Below are 13,868 nucleotides of genomic sequence, written 5' to 3'. Positions count from 1 at the left end.
CTTTCCATCTTTGTCTCTGTCAGCAGTACATTCGTCATTCAATGTGTCAAGCCTCTTTCTTCATCTTTCCGCGTTTCATCCCACCTTTGGAAGGAGAGCTGATTTGCTCCTACCTGACAGTTATTTCTTCAGCGAGCCTTGTCAAAATGCCCTCCGTTCAACCGGATTTATTATTCACTCATGGACACCTTCTGCATATGGAGTGGTCAAAGGAGGCATAAACATAATCTTGCAATCCCGCTGCCTCCCGCTTTCCCAGACAGGTGCATCATTACAGTATCCCGCCATACAGCACCCCTGGCGATACGCATCCCGGCAAGTTGTCAAAGAGAAGTGCTAATATACTCCGGGAGGAACACAGGCTCTACAAACTGACATCAGAGCCCCGACGCTGTTGCTCCTATTCAGTTATGCACTGGCGTACACGTTCTCATAAGCTCACAAGTCGAATCAATCCTCCAGTCAGCTCTGTTTTGCGTCAGGAAAGGATTCCTTTTGGCCTGTAATTGGAAAGAAGTCAGCTGCCTCCTTCATCTTGCTCCAACTAGTCCCGGGAGAACAATTGGCAACTCGGAAGTTGATGCTAGAAAAAGTTCAATGTGGGTGGGAAGCATTCGGACCACTTATTTTGCTGTCAGTGTCTTGTTGTGTTAGAGGAGCTCCAGGTTTATCTTCTCTGTTCATTTCAAGAGAAGAAGAAAAAAAGATTTGTAACATACTGAACTGTCTAACCCACGGGTGTCCAAGTCAAAGCCCGGGTGCCAGATACGGCCCGCCACGTCATTTTTTGTGACAAATTGTGCATTGGCTTCATCTCTATTCATCACCTGGATTCTTTTTGTTGTTGTTCTCCCCAGTCTTGTGGAAACATCTACAAAGGTTTGGCTCAGACAGGCACATGGGGCTGCTTTGATGAATTCAACAGGATCTCAGTGGAGGTGCTGTCTGTGGTGGCTGTCCAGGTAAGAAAAGCAAATGTCCTGCTCTTGTAAATCTGATTTGTTTTTTTCCAGTTAGCGTTGAACTCTGCCAAGGCTGCCTTGACGTCACCGAGTTTGTTGCTAGCGTTTATGGACGCGATTTATAGCCACAGCCATCATCTTGTCATGGTCCACTTTAGTGGTCTCAATATTGGGCCTCTGCTTTTTGCTGATGATGTGCTTCTGCTGCCTTCCTCAGGCCATCAATTTTAACTTCAGGCCTTCCTGGGTTGTGTTTGCATGTTCTCCAAGTGTTTATTTTTTGTATTGTGGCTTTTTTCCCATTTTTAAAAAAAATAACAGCAACATATTGTATTTACAGCACGGATTGAATATTTTTTGCATTGATTTAATGGATGACAGTGATATTGATTAATTGATTGTTTGGAGTTGTGTTGATTACAGTATGCGTAAGTATGTAAGCATTCATTAATCATCCAAGCAATTGCGGCAAACTCGAGTGCGCTACCAAATCAACTGTGCAATTGCAGTCTGCTCATTTCTAGTTTTGGCAAGATGAGAAAAGGCCTCTGCAATGACAAAATGGTTTGACAGAGCTACTGCTTATGAAAAAAAATGAGTTTTGGTGGCACAATGTCGTCATAGAGCTTTCCTCATAACACATGATCTTCAGCAGCTAGTCTTTCAATCTTCCATGCTCTCTGTCACAGTCAGCTCCACTCTTCATCATCTTCCACTCGATAGAAGCTCGTGGAAAGCAAAGTCTAAACGCATCTGACCTAGCTCTCCCGTTAGAAGTCAGGGCCTTTCTGCGTTTCAGCTGATGCTCGCTCTTCTGTCATTGCACATTCCGCTATCTGGCATGAAAAGAAGCCTTTCTTTGTGGTTGTGGTCTCTCCCACGTGCATTCATATCCTGCCTTTGCCCATTTTGACCTGATTTTCCTGCAAGTGGAAGGAACACTGTCATGGAGTATCATCTAGCACTGATAAAGATGCTGATTATGATCTTGTTGATAATGGTGATGGTGCTCCTTAGTCTCTGGCTCATTAGTCACTCCTCTATAAAACAGTCAGTGCTACGCCCTTGGCTTTTCTCTTATAGCTGCAATGAAAGTCAAGCCGTCTTCTCTTCAAGACCCGGCAAGTGAGCGTGGAGAATTTTAAAGAGCCACTGAAATGACGAGGTGTTGCAAGGTTTAATGAATAATAAATCACGGTGCCTTATACGTGGAGAAGTAGAGACCTTGAGAGAGAAGCAGCAAAGCTGGACTGTGACAGTCAGCAGGCTGTTTCACTGCTCGGCTGCGGAATGGGCTACGCCGAGCAAACCGGCACCGTGGCGAGCGTAGCCCGCCGCAAATAATCGGCCCTCTTAAAGTAGGAACAGCTACTATGAAAGGGTGATAGCCTCTATTACCAGTCGGGTCTGCAGGTGCTGGGCTGAAGATGGAAACACATGTCCGCCAGATGTGATATCGTGAGGAGAAATTGGTTAGATTTGAATTTAGTTTTATGCAGTACAGGCGTGTACTCCCAAAATGATATATATATATTTTTGCCTATATCATCTATCTTGATTTGTCTTTTGTGTAATTTAGTCTCCATTATTTGAACAGTTTTTTTTTTTTTTGGATACTTCCAATTCTCAGATTGCACTTTTTTTTTTTTTCTAAAGCTTATGAACCTTCCAAGCGAATCGGATTTTTTGTTTGGTTTAAATAACACCTAGTGAGAGAAAAGAACTGCCCACTGAAACGTCAGTATGATTATTAATAAACAAATTGTGGAATTTCCTAATAAATGATTTCAATGAGTGTCCAATAAACATGAACCAAGTATACTTTGAGAGCGAAACAATCCCACCCTTTCAAAATAAGCCCTTTTACATTTTTCCCTTTCCCCCATCCTTTTCTGTGTTAATACGAGCGAGTGATGTGTTGCCGAGTGCCACTCATCCATGAAGAGATGTTCCTCCAGCTGTCAACTGTGTTACACTTTTCTACCGCAGTAGCGTGAAACTCATACAAGCCTTTTTAAATATATTATTCAAACGTCAAGGAAACCGTTTTGAAAACCGCCGGGAGAATGCAAATGTTTTTGTTCGATTTCTCAATATATTGACAAGCCAACGTGATTAGTATGCTGTATTGACTTCTTTGTAGGTCAAAAGTATTCAAGATGCCGTTCGAGATAAGAAAGAGATGTTTCATTTCATGGGCGAAGACATAACCCTTTGCCCAAGTGTGGGCATCTTCATCACGATGAATCCTGGTTATGCTGGTAGGACAGAGCTTCCTGAGAACCTAAAAGCTCTTTTCAGGTGAGTCAAATTGCTACCATTGACGGCAAAGGAGCGTTTCAACTGTGAACGAGTTCAAGAACGTGATCTAGAAATGCACGCCATCAACTTCGATTTGCTCCGACTGTGCAGAAGTCAATTTAATCCTGTGATTTTTATATTGCAGTGTGTTCTTTTCACAGACCATGTGCCATGGTGGTGCCAGACTTTGAGCTCATCTGTGAAATCATGTTGGTGGCTGAGGGATTCATGGCTGCACGGGTTCTCGCTAGGAAGTTTATCACGCTCTACACATTGTGCAAAGAACTTCTTTCCAAGCAGGTAGTAAAGATTCATAATAAAAGTGGCATGATTACAGAGTTGTTGAGTTAGGAAACAGTATCACTACAAATGAACAATCTATTCTTTTATTTAATTTGAAGGACCATTACGATTGGGGCCTCCGTGCCATCAAGTCCGTCCTGGTGGTTGCCGGTTCTCTAAAGAGAGGCGATCCCAGTCGGGCTGAGGACCAAGTACTGATGAGAGCCTTGAGAGATTTCAACATTCCCAAAATTGTGACGGATGACACGCCAGTGTTCATGGGGTTGATCGGTGACCTGTTTCCTGCTCTGGATGTACCCAGGAAAAGAGACTTGGACTTTGAGAAGCAGGTCAAGAAATCTATTCTCGACATGAAGTTACAGCCCGAGGAGAATTTTCTACTCAAGGTACAGTAAAGGCAATCCCTTGATTGCCTGCTGCAGTGGATTTGATTTTGTTTACAATTAATTCCAAACCGCACAAGCGCAAGCTGCTTGCGAAAGCGAGGAAATGGGAAAATGCAATCACAAGATGTCTGAGGAGCGGCAACAAAGTCCCTTAATGGGATTTCATCTTTAACAATTTAGAAAGATATTACAGTTGTGGCACTTTCATTCAGATTTATCTCACTTCTCACCAAAACGTGTTTACGCCTCGTCCTAATCCTCCGATGGGAAAGAGCCATTAGTGTCCAACGTGTCTGAGGTCTTGGATGAATTGCGCAAATATTGCAAACGCTTGGCGCTGATGAGGCTTCAGGTGCCTGAACTGCCGATCCGATTCCTTTCGTTATATTACCTACTCATAACGCGTGGCTCAAAGAAAGCGCCTTATGTCAGAGATGGATGAACACAAGGCCACGGAAAATAAGTGCAATTTGCCTCAGGTCAAATAGACACGGAAAACACATCATAACACAACACCAATGGAGGCCGGGGCTGCACCGTGCAACTTAACCCCGGCGTTGTGTGAGAAGGCAGGGAGAGAGAACTAAAGCCAGAGAATGGCAATGCGATCAATAACAACCACCCGCCCCCAGAGCTTGAACTTTTACCGTCTTTGTTTGTGCAGCCAACCTTTTGATTTCACGCAACACAGGGGAAAGCGGCAAGGTGAAAGAGACTGCATGCCTTTAGCATTAGCCCGTGCTAGCATTGGTCCCTCTCGCATCAAAGTAGTAATCAACCAGGGCCTTTGAGAGTGGGAAGCCACCTGGGCTCTTCCTGAATGGAATAGGATGAGGAGCCCCGAGGAGCGACGTCGATGGCATTGATTGAGCTTGCCATCTGTATATTTGAGTCGAAAATGAGAAGAAAGAGCTTTTGATTCTTGCTCTTGCACTCGCGGTCATGTCACATCTGAACTCGACAATCATCAAAAGGATTCAAGGAATGTTATTCGATATAATTGCAAACTTCCGACATTCTGAAGCCAATGGATTTTGCCGAGAACAATAGTCACAAAATCACCCCGAGACTTCAAATTTGAGCTGACACCATTATCATTCCTCAAGATTGTTGAACCAAAGGTATTCAGTATTGAATAACTACAAGTGGAATGGAGAAAAACAAGGTGGAATAGTCCAATCAATTATTAAAGCGCTTATATCAGTGACCGATGCATCAAAGCGAGATTATGCTACAGAAGAGAGCAAGTCTGTCCTTTTCACTTAACGCAGACATGGAAAGTCACTGGTGTCATTCTTTCTAGTCCGCCGTGTCAAAGTCAAGGCCCGGGGGCCAGATACGGCCCGTCGCATCATTTTATGTGGCCCGCAAAGACAAATTGTGGATGGTCTAAAATTGCAAATTGTCTTCGCTTAAAATACAGATATTGCTAGCGATTTTTAATTCCAATCATCTTTTTAAAATATTTGAAAGTTTTTACTAGTTTGATTTCAAAGCTAGTTATTCATCAGTTACATGTCCAGTTTTGATTCTAATCCAAACATTCCCATTTTTTAAATTTCTGCCTATTTTGCAAGGTGGTGCAGCTAGAAGAGCTTTTGACGGTGCGACACTCGGTATTTGTGATTGGGAATGCCGGTACTGGAAAGAGCCAGGTGCTGAGGTCACTCCAAAAAACCTACCAGAATACAAAACGTCGACCCATCTGGGTGGATCTCAACCCGAAAGCTGTGACCAATGATGAACTTTTTGGCATCATCAACCCATCCACCAGAGAATGGAAAGACGGTGACCAGGGATTCTGTCATTGAAATATTTGTCAAATATTTCAATCCCCTTATTGTATATTGTATCTCACAGGTCTGTTTTCTAATATAATGCGTGAACTCTCCAATATCAGTCACAATGGGCCTAAATGGATCGTTTTGGATGGAGATATTGACCCAATGTGGATTGAGTCGCTCAACACAGTCATGGATGATAACAAGGTGTGACCTTGAAATCAGTGGAACGCGGACACCCAATGCATGTTCATTGAATGGAGTTCCCGTTTGGCTTTAGGTTCTGACCTTGGCCAGTAATGAACGGATCCCTCTGAACTCAACCATGAGACTGCTATTTGAGATCAGCCACCTTCAGACTGCTACCCCAGCGACTGTATCCAGAGCAGGTAAAGGATGGTCGTGACTAGTTGGAATGTTGCGTCATACGAAAACGTCCATGCACATTTAATCGCCAATGGGAACCAAATAACAGTCAAACAAAAGTGCCTTTTCTTTCCTTCTACATAAATCCAACTTGAGAGAGCAATTAAAACCCAATCTGTCCCACTCCCCTCAGGAATCCTGTACATAAACCCAGCAGACCTCGGATGGAACCCTTTGGTGTCAAGCTGGATTGATGGGCGGGAGGTGCAATCAGAGAAGGCTAACCTGACCATTTTGTTTGACAAGTATCTCCCCTCCTGCCTGGATGTCTTAAGAATAAGGTGAGAGATTTCAGCTTATTATCGTCACCAAGGTGTCAGGATTGAGCAATTGAGTATGTGCCAACTTGCTGCATTCATTGTTGTTCGATTGTTCTACAAAGGAGTGGCGTTATGTTTCTCTTGTCTATTTGTTTTTCCCCTAGGTTTAAAAAGATCATCCCTATCCCCGACCAGAGTATGGTCCAGATGCTTTGCTATTTGCTCGAGTGCCTACTAAGACCAGAAAATGCCCCGGCGGAGTCCGCAAAGGAACTTTATGAGCTTTATTTTGTTTTTGCTGCTGTCTGGGCATTTGGGGGAGCTTTGTTTCAAGACCAGGTATTGTTTGTGTATATTTTAAGATATGCTAAAAGGTTTTGTGATGAAAAGCCCTTGTGGTTTTCATACAACTTTCTCTTTGTTAAAAAACACTTCTTTTGAATCCATACATGGAAACTGCTCTACTTTATTTCCTCATCACAGATGCATTTAAATACTAAGTGGTTTTATTGACTGCAGAGTTGGGAGGGAATACAGGCACACGGCGCCAAATAGTTGAGAAAGAAAAATGGAAGGCAAGGAACTGTCAGTCAGAAAGTGATGAGGCTATCTGAAGCTTACTGCCGTCTTTTCATTTCTCACAATTGAACCGCTACGGCGGTGCGTCTTTTTTATTGCCTTTATTTGTATTCACAAACGCGTGGATGCATATCTACGACGGGGAAAGGAAGCCATTTTCCGATATCGACTGAAAGCAACCTCCTGTCTTTGTGGGAATGAAGCTGCTTGACTACAGAGTGGAGTTCAGCAAGTGGTGGGTGGCAGAGTTCAAAAGCATCAAGTTTCCATCCCAAGGCACGGTGTTTGATTACTACATTGACCCGGAGAGCAAGAAGTTTGAACCCTGGTCCAAAATGGTGCCCGTGTTTGAGATGGATGCTGACACTCCACTTCAGGTACATCACATTTGTTCATGTTGGAGAAAGAGAGGCACAGTGGATTTTTGTTCCTCTTCTCAGGCTTGCTTAGTTCACACAGCAGAGAGCATTCGAGTCCGTTTCTTCATCGATTGTCTGCTGGAGCACCGCCGGCCTATCATGCTTGTCGGGAATGCCGGCACCGGCAAGTCTCTGCTGGTCGCCGACAAACTGACGTCACTGGATCCTGACAAATATGCGGTTGCAAATGTCCCTTTTAATTATTACACCACATCTGCAATGCTGCAAGGTATGCATGTGGAGATTCATTGACGTGAACTCCCAAGTCCTCATAGCAATAAATGGATTGTGCCCTTTTTATAGCTGTGTTGGAAAAGCCCCTTGAGAAAAAGGCAGGACGCAACTACGGACCTCCCGGCAGCAGAAGGCTGATCTACTTTATCGATGACTTGAATATGCCTGAGGTGGATGCGTACGGCACAGTTCAACCTCACACACTAATACGTCAACATATGGACTACAACCACTGGTATATTCCATTTCTTTATAATATGTTCAATGTTTTTTTTCTCTCCGAGGTTTGTTACCCAGTTTCATTTCTAAGGTGCTACTTTTCCCTTATACCGTAATTTTCAGACTATAAGTCACGTTTTTTTTTTCATAGTTTTGGTGGGGGGGGCGACTTATAGTCCGAAAATTACGGTACTAACACAGAAAGGGTTCATTGAGATAATAGAGTGTAATTCCGAGGAACAGCCGCTGCAGTCAAAGCATATTTTTACCTTCTTCTGTAAGGTCCCTCCTCTCTACATATGGCCATTTATGAAAATATGTCCATCTGTAGCTGCTGATTATTTTGTGTCCTTCAAGGTATGACCGTAATAAACTCCTTTTGAAGGAAATACAACGTGTTCAGTATGTGTCCTGTATGAACCCCACGGCTGGAAGCTTTACCATCAATCCAAGGCTGCAGGTATTTGTACATACAGTTATGAAAGATGGTTCCATTTTTTTCTTGGGTCAGCATAAGGACATTTGATCCTCTTTCTCTGTGCAGCGCCACTTTTCAGTCATCGCCCTATCTTTCCCCGGAGCTGACGCCCTCGCGACCATATACACTTCAATTTTATCGCGGCACCTGCAGAATGACGCTTTCCCCGCCGCCGTCCGGAAGAACTGCCCCGCCCTGGTCCAGTTATCGCTGGCTCTGCATCTGAGCGTTGCCTCCACTTTTCTCCCCACTGCAGTCAAGTTCCACTACATTTTCAACCTGCGAGACCTCTCCAATATCTACCAGGTGACACACAGAAAGCAAATACTGTCTAGGATAGGGAATTATCCAGAAGAGAATGACTTTAAAAGAACAACCTCAGGTTAATCTATTCATCATAGAATGTCAGAGGTCGCCTTACGAAATCACTCACCACGGTAAAGTTATTCCACTCTCTATTTTTATGGCACCGCATGGAAAAAAGCCAAGCTAGTGTTACTAATTTTTCATTTAAATGATTATTGATTGAATGGATTCGCCCCTAAAAGGCAGAAATAAGTCTGAAATATATAATGGATTTGCACTGATGACTTAATGTATTTAAAATATATAATGTCAGGGCAAGGAAGCTCAACAAGGGAGGCGCTTTCAGGGCAATATTGAAGTGAAAATATTCCACGCTTTCACGGAGGGCAGGCTCCTTGATTTAACACACTCCATTGTATAATTAATGCCTCAAGCCCCTTGGTTATAAGAACTTCAATTTTCATAAATCCACCTGGAATTTACCATGATAGCTCAGGAGTCTTATTATGAGAATAGAATATATAGGTGCACTATTCCATAATTATCGCTTTAATCCTCCAATTAAAATATGGTGATGCAATATTATAATGTATTCATATATTCGACATTTATATATATAGTATGTATATATGTCAGTAAAGTCATTTACCAGAAGCGCTGAGAAAAAGTCAATTGTGGAATTTAATAATGATAAAATGAAATAAAAATAACCAGTAAGAATATCAAACAAGCCCACCCGAAATGTACCATCAGAAAAATATTCCATCTTATTAAACTTGCAAATGAAATAGTAAAGTTAACTCTGATAATGAGTTCATAAGTTTTAAAGTTGACGATGCCAAACTTTGAGACTTGACATAATTAGCATCCCAAAGCTCAAGCCCTAATGACCCCACGAAAAGTTAAATAGTAGTACATATATAGTTGAAGGGCGTAGCGGCCCTGCGCCATGCAAGCCAACAACCACTAAGACCCAAGTTTTTCCGTCATACAGGATCTTTGGAAAGTCATATTCTATTCTTTTCCGTCACTGTTGACTTATGATCAGACATTTTTCAACATACAGTAGAAGACATGAAAAGAAAAAATATTCAGTTCATAGTGACTTTCCAAAAAGCCAGTAGGTCTTCATCCTCTAGCTTAAATGCCTTTGGGCAGATAAGAAGAGGTTGGAACCCTCCTCGCTCAGCACTAATTGCCCACTCCAGAAAGTGGACAGTAGTATTCAATGACTACAAAAGGCTGCCCACTTTTGCCATTTGCCTCGGCTGAAATCATGAAGGGAATTTTTCCTCAAGTATAAGCATCTCCTGAATATTTTCATTGTTTATTGCTGGTGATTATCCTCTCTTGCTTATTTACTTTCATAATAATAATAATGATGATGATGATTAGTGGCCCATAAAAAAAAATGTGTCAAATGCAGAGACTTACAGTTTTATCAAGTCATCACATCAGTGACTCGAGTCGACTCAAGTCCGTGTCACGATGACTCTGCTTAATTAATTCCACAAGGAGAGATAAACAGTTTGACTGGGAACAAAGACGTTTGTTTGCTCTCCGTCACAGCTATTGGTCATATCCTAAGCCTTATCTCCTCTACTTCAGCTCCTCAAACAGATGTGGTGCGAAGAAAGTAGGAAACAGTATGAGATAATGTGTTGTAGGAGTGGTCTCAGATCTGCTGTCAGGCGAGAAGGAAAGCAAAAAAAACAAACATGTACACGCCTCGCCTGAATTCAAACCGGTATTTAGGAATCAAGGACGGTAGAGGGTGAGAGCTTTCAGAACACGGGGACAAAAAAGAAGTTCTCTGTTTCGGTTCGTGCTTTGACACTTGCTGTCAGGTGGAAATGGTTTACTGTATTTGCTTGCAATATTTTGGAATGTCAACATGATCACACCCACAGTTGGTTGCTACTGCCAAAAACAGGCACATCATGAATCTGTTGTTGTTTTATCCTTTATGTTTATTCAGAATGCCCCCAAAAAAAAGTGCTTGGTATCTCTTTTTTTTTTCCTCTCACCTGACTACATCATTTCCAGCATAGAATTAGGTGTTTTGCTCGGGGACACTTGGAAAGTGTGGGCTCTAGTTATTCACACCATTAGGCAGTGAAATGAAGCCGAAAAAAAAGTATTGGATGATTCATATAATACTGGAGGAAAACATCTAAGACCTCAAGTAGTGGCAATCATTTCAGTTTAGTGTGAATTTTCAGTCGACACATTACCACACATAAACACGCCATCCATCTGCCTTAAAAACAGAATACCGTAGTTTTCGGAGTATAAGTCGCCCCCCCCACCCAAACTATGAAAAAAAAAACGCGATTTATAGTCAGAAAATTACGGTAGACTGGGCATCCCTGAACTAGACAATGGTTAGCAATTAGCTCTTTGTGGTTGTCACAAATCACTGCTCTCCATATGCATGCTTTAGTAAGCTTGACGTTTTTTTTCCAATACCTGCTTGTTATCTTCAGACGCAGTCCTGCTAAAAGAGTCAGATTAAGCCGAACTAAAGCGTTATTTATGCCGCTTTTCTGGCACGCCTGACTTTCAGTGCATTCCCCACCTTTTTTTTTGTGATTTAAATTGGAATGTAAGGCTAAGCTCCCCGTTTCTACCTTCCTGCCCAGGGCGTTCTCTTCAGTACTTCTGAGTGTCTGAAAAGCCCTGTGGACCTGCTGAAAATCTACCTGCACGAGTCCAATCGTGTCTACAAAGACAAGCTTGTTGAGGAGCAGGACTTCCAGGTCTTTGATAAGCTGCAGGCAGACATGGTGAAAAAGTTTTTTGAGGTAAGGTTTTTTTTTTTTTTGACAAACTCCTTGAGAAAAAAACAAGGGAGGGGAGGTCATTAGGCTACCTGCTCTGCGGCTTGGACCTTGACATCGGCTGAGCAACACCGAAGAACAGAGATGGGAGGAGTGAAAATAATACTCAAGGAATGGGCGAGGGGGTGTGGAGTGAGAGGGCAGTGTCGAGAATGTTAATAAGGGTGGTATAGGGTTCTGGCTGTCAGGGCCTGTGCTGTCAAGCCCAACAAATTGGAAAACATTTTAATGGTTTTCTGTCCTCTGCTCGCCTCACTACACTCCTTGGGTCCATCACATGCACACTAGTCATACCACAATAAGGAACTTGACAGTATATGTGAACAAGCAGCCACATAAAGAGACAATGAAGCACGTTGGAAATAATGACAGAGTTGCAAATTATTTTTACCAGCAAATTCTTGAGAGTGAAGAATTTCGTATTATGTAAATGCAGTCTGCAATATAGATGTGAATTGGAATGATTGCACCAGAGGACGTTGGCTGGCAGGGAAAACAAAAGCTAATCTCTCCAGTGAAATATTCAGGGGCCAAATAGTCGGTGAAGTGAAAAGGAACTAGGTCACCCTCTGTGCCGCAGTGATATTCAGCTGTGCCCCTGTCCAAACAGTTTAAGCTTAACCCTAATGTTATGCTGACAAGGGTCGTTTGTGTGTCCCTCCCTAAGGACATGCAGGAGAGTCTGGAAAAGACCCGGAAGATCAACCTGTACTGCCACTTTGCCCACGGCCTTGGGGAAGCCAAGTACATGCCCGTGGAATCCTGGAGCAGCCTCAGTAAAAACCTGCTGGAAGCACTGGACAGCTACAATGAGGTCAACGCCACGCTCAACTTGGTGCTGTTTGAGGATGCCATGGCTCACATGTGAGTGGAACATCACAAACCTCGGGGAGAATACGAGGAGGCTCCAAAAAAAGAACAGAGACAAAGTGTTTCTGTCGCTTTCTCAATCGGCTGTCAAAGAGATGGACTGGTTTTGCTGGTATTTTAAGATGAATAGGTCCATTTTGTTTTATAGAGTGTCAAAAGGCGAGGTATGGGGGCTGTCAGAAGTTATTTGCAATGGCTGACAAAAAAGACAACATGAGCTGGAATGTCGCTTGACTGCCACCGAAGCAAAGTGGCTAATCAGAATCTGAACAAATACGCATAAAAGAAATCCTCGAGCTGGTTCTTCCATCATTTCATAAAGTTTTGTGCAAGTGATGAATCGGCCATATGCCGATCACGCATGGATAGTTTGATTATTGCCGATGTTTCTGTAAAGTTTGGTAAATACAGACGGTGGGAGCGCTAGGTATGAAAGTCAAATGAAATGAACAATTGCAATTCATTTTTCTCTTTCCCTTGATGAGTCAGATCTGTGTTCCGGCCTACCTCCTCCTTCCATTCTATCTTCCACTTCCACCCCTACACTCATCTGACCGTCTGCACCTCCCTCCACACGCAGCTGCCGTATAAATCGAATCCTGGAGTCTCCACGGGGTAACGCACTGCTAGTCGGAGTAGGCGGAAGTGGCAAGCAGAGTCTGACCCGACTGGCTGCGTTTATCTCCAATCTGGAGGTTTTCCAAATCACCTTGAGGAAGGGTTACGCTATCGCCGACCTCAAAGTAAGCAGAAACAAACTGAAGTCACCCTTGAAATCGGAATGTCTCGCATGCATTTGAGTCATCTGTGTAAGATGCGAGGAATTGCCGTTGGAATGATTTACATCGTCCTTCCAGTTTGGAAATGATGGCATCCCCGCTGTAAAAAAGAACCATACAGCAGAATTTCATTAGTGTCACTCACCCAATCTGTGTTTTTCTCACCCAGAGTGACCTGGCATCGCTCTACATCAAAGCTGGCGTGAAGAATATTGGCAGCGTTTTCTTAATGACTGATGCCCAAGTGGCAGACGAGAAGTTCCTCGTTCTGGTCAACGATCTGTTGGCATCGGGTAACGGCAGGCTTCGCTGATTACTGTCTGTCACGTTTCACAGGGAGGGGAAGACTTTAGCTTAGCTATGACACAGCCATTATAATTGCGGTGGCGTTTTTCCAGTTCTCTTGACAACATTGTGTTCCTGGACGTGACAATTCTCAGACAACCTATCGACGGATTTCAGTGAATTGTTTCTACTTTCTGGAGCCCAAATGTTTTAGCATCGAAAAAGAATGAAGCAGCTGCTCGGAGAAAAATACAGACCTCTCCCAAGGTGAAGCTGTTAACAAAAAAAAAAACATGGAGGATGTGTCAAGCCTCTAAAGGTTTGAAAATGTTTGTGTAGTCCTGAGAGCTAACTAGCCCGGAGAGAACAAGCCACTGGTGATCAAAACAACAGCTCGTGCCCTTGCAGATTCCCGCTTGGCAAATGTTACCCTTCGACTT

General features: G+C 43.1%; 1 protein-coding gene across 1 annotated transcript in view; it reads left to right on the top strand.

The window, feature by feature from the left end:
• LOC133143001 (dynein axonemal heavy chain 9-like) overlaps positions 1-13,868 on the top strand; it is a 50,662-nt gene that overhangs the window by 4,793 nt on the left and 32,001 nt on the right. Inside the window, exons 5-22 of the mRNA XM_061264710.1 lie at positions 858-962; positions 3,106-3,263; positions 3,425-3,563; positions 3,665-3,952; positions 5,530-5,740; positions 5,813-5,940; positions 6,014-6,122; positions 6,293-6,440; positions 6,584-6,758; positions 7,202-7,375; positions 7,439-7,646; positions 7,721-7,886; positions 8,228-8,330; positions 8,415-8,654; positions 11,297-11,458; positions 12,162-12,358; positions 12,945-13,107; positions 13,313-13,436. Coding sequence (XP_061120694.1) covers positions 858-962; positions 3,106-3,263; positions 3,425-3,563; positions 3,665-3,952; positions 5,530-5,740; positions 5,813-5,940; positions 6,014-6,122; positions 6,293-6,440; positions 6,584-6,758; positions 7,202-7,375; positions 7,439-7,646; positions 7,721-7,886; positions 8,228-8,330; positions 8,415-8,654; positions 11,297-11,458; positions 12,162-12,358; positions 12,945-13,107; positions 13,313-13,436 — 2,998 coding nt within the window. The remainder of the gene's footprint in view (positions 1-857; positions 963-3,105; positions 3,264-3,424; positions 3,564-3,664; positions 3,953-5,529; positions 5,741-5,812; positions 5,941-6,013; positions 6,123-6,292; positions 6,441-6,583; positions 6,759-7,201; positions 7,376-7,438; positions 7,647-7,720; positions 7,887-8,227; positions 8,331-8,414; positions 8,655-11,296; positions 11,459-12,161; positions 12,359-12,944; positions 13,108-13,312; positions 13,437-13,868) is intronic.

This window comes from Syngnathus typhle, linkage group LG18 (genome assembly GCF_033458585.1).
Source record: "Syngnathus typhle isolate RoL2023-S1 ecotype Sweden linkage group LG18, RoL_Styp_1.0, whole genome shotgun sequence".
In the NCBI taxonomy this organism is placed as follows: Eukaryota; Metazoa; Chordata; class Actinopteri; order Syngnathiformes; family Syngnathidae; genus Syngnathus; species Syngnathus typhle.
This window is presented reverse-complemented; position numbering and strand designations above follow the sequence as displayed.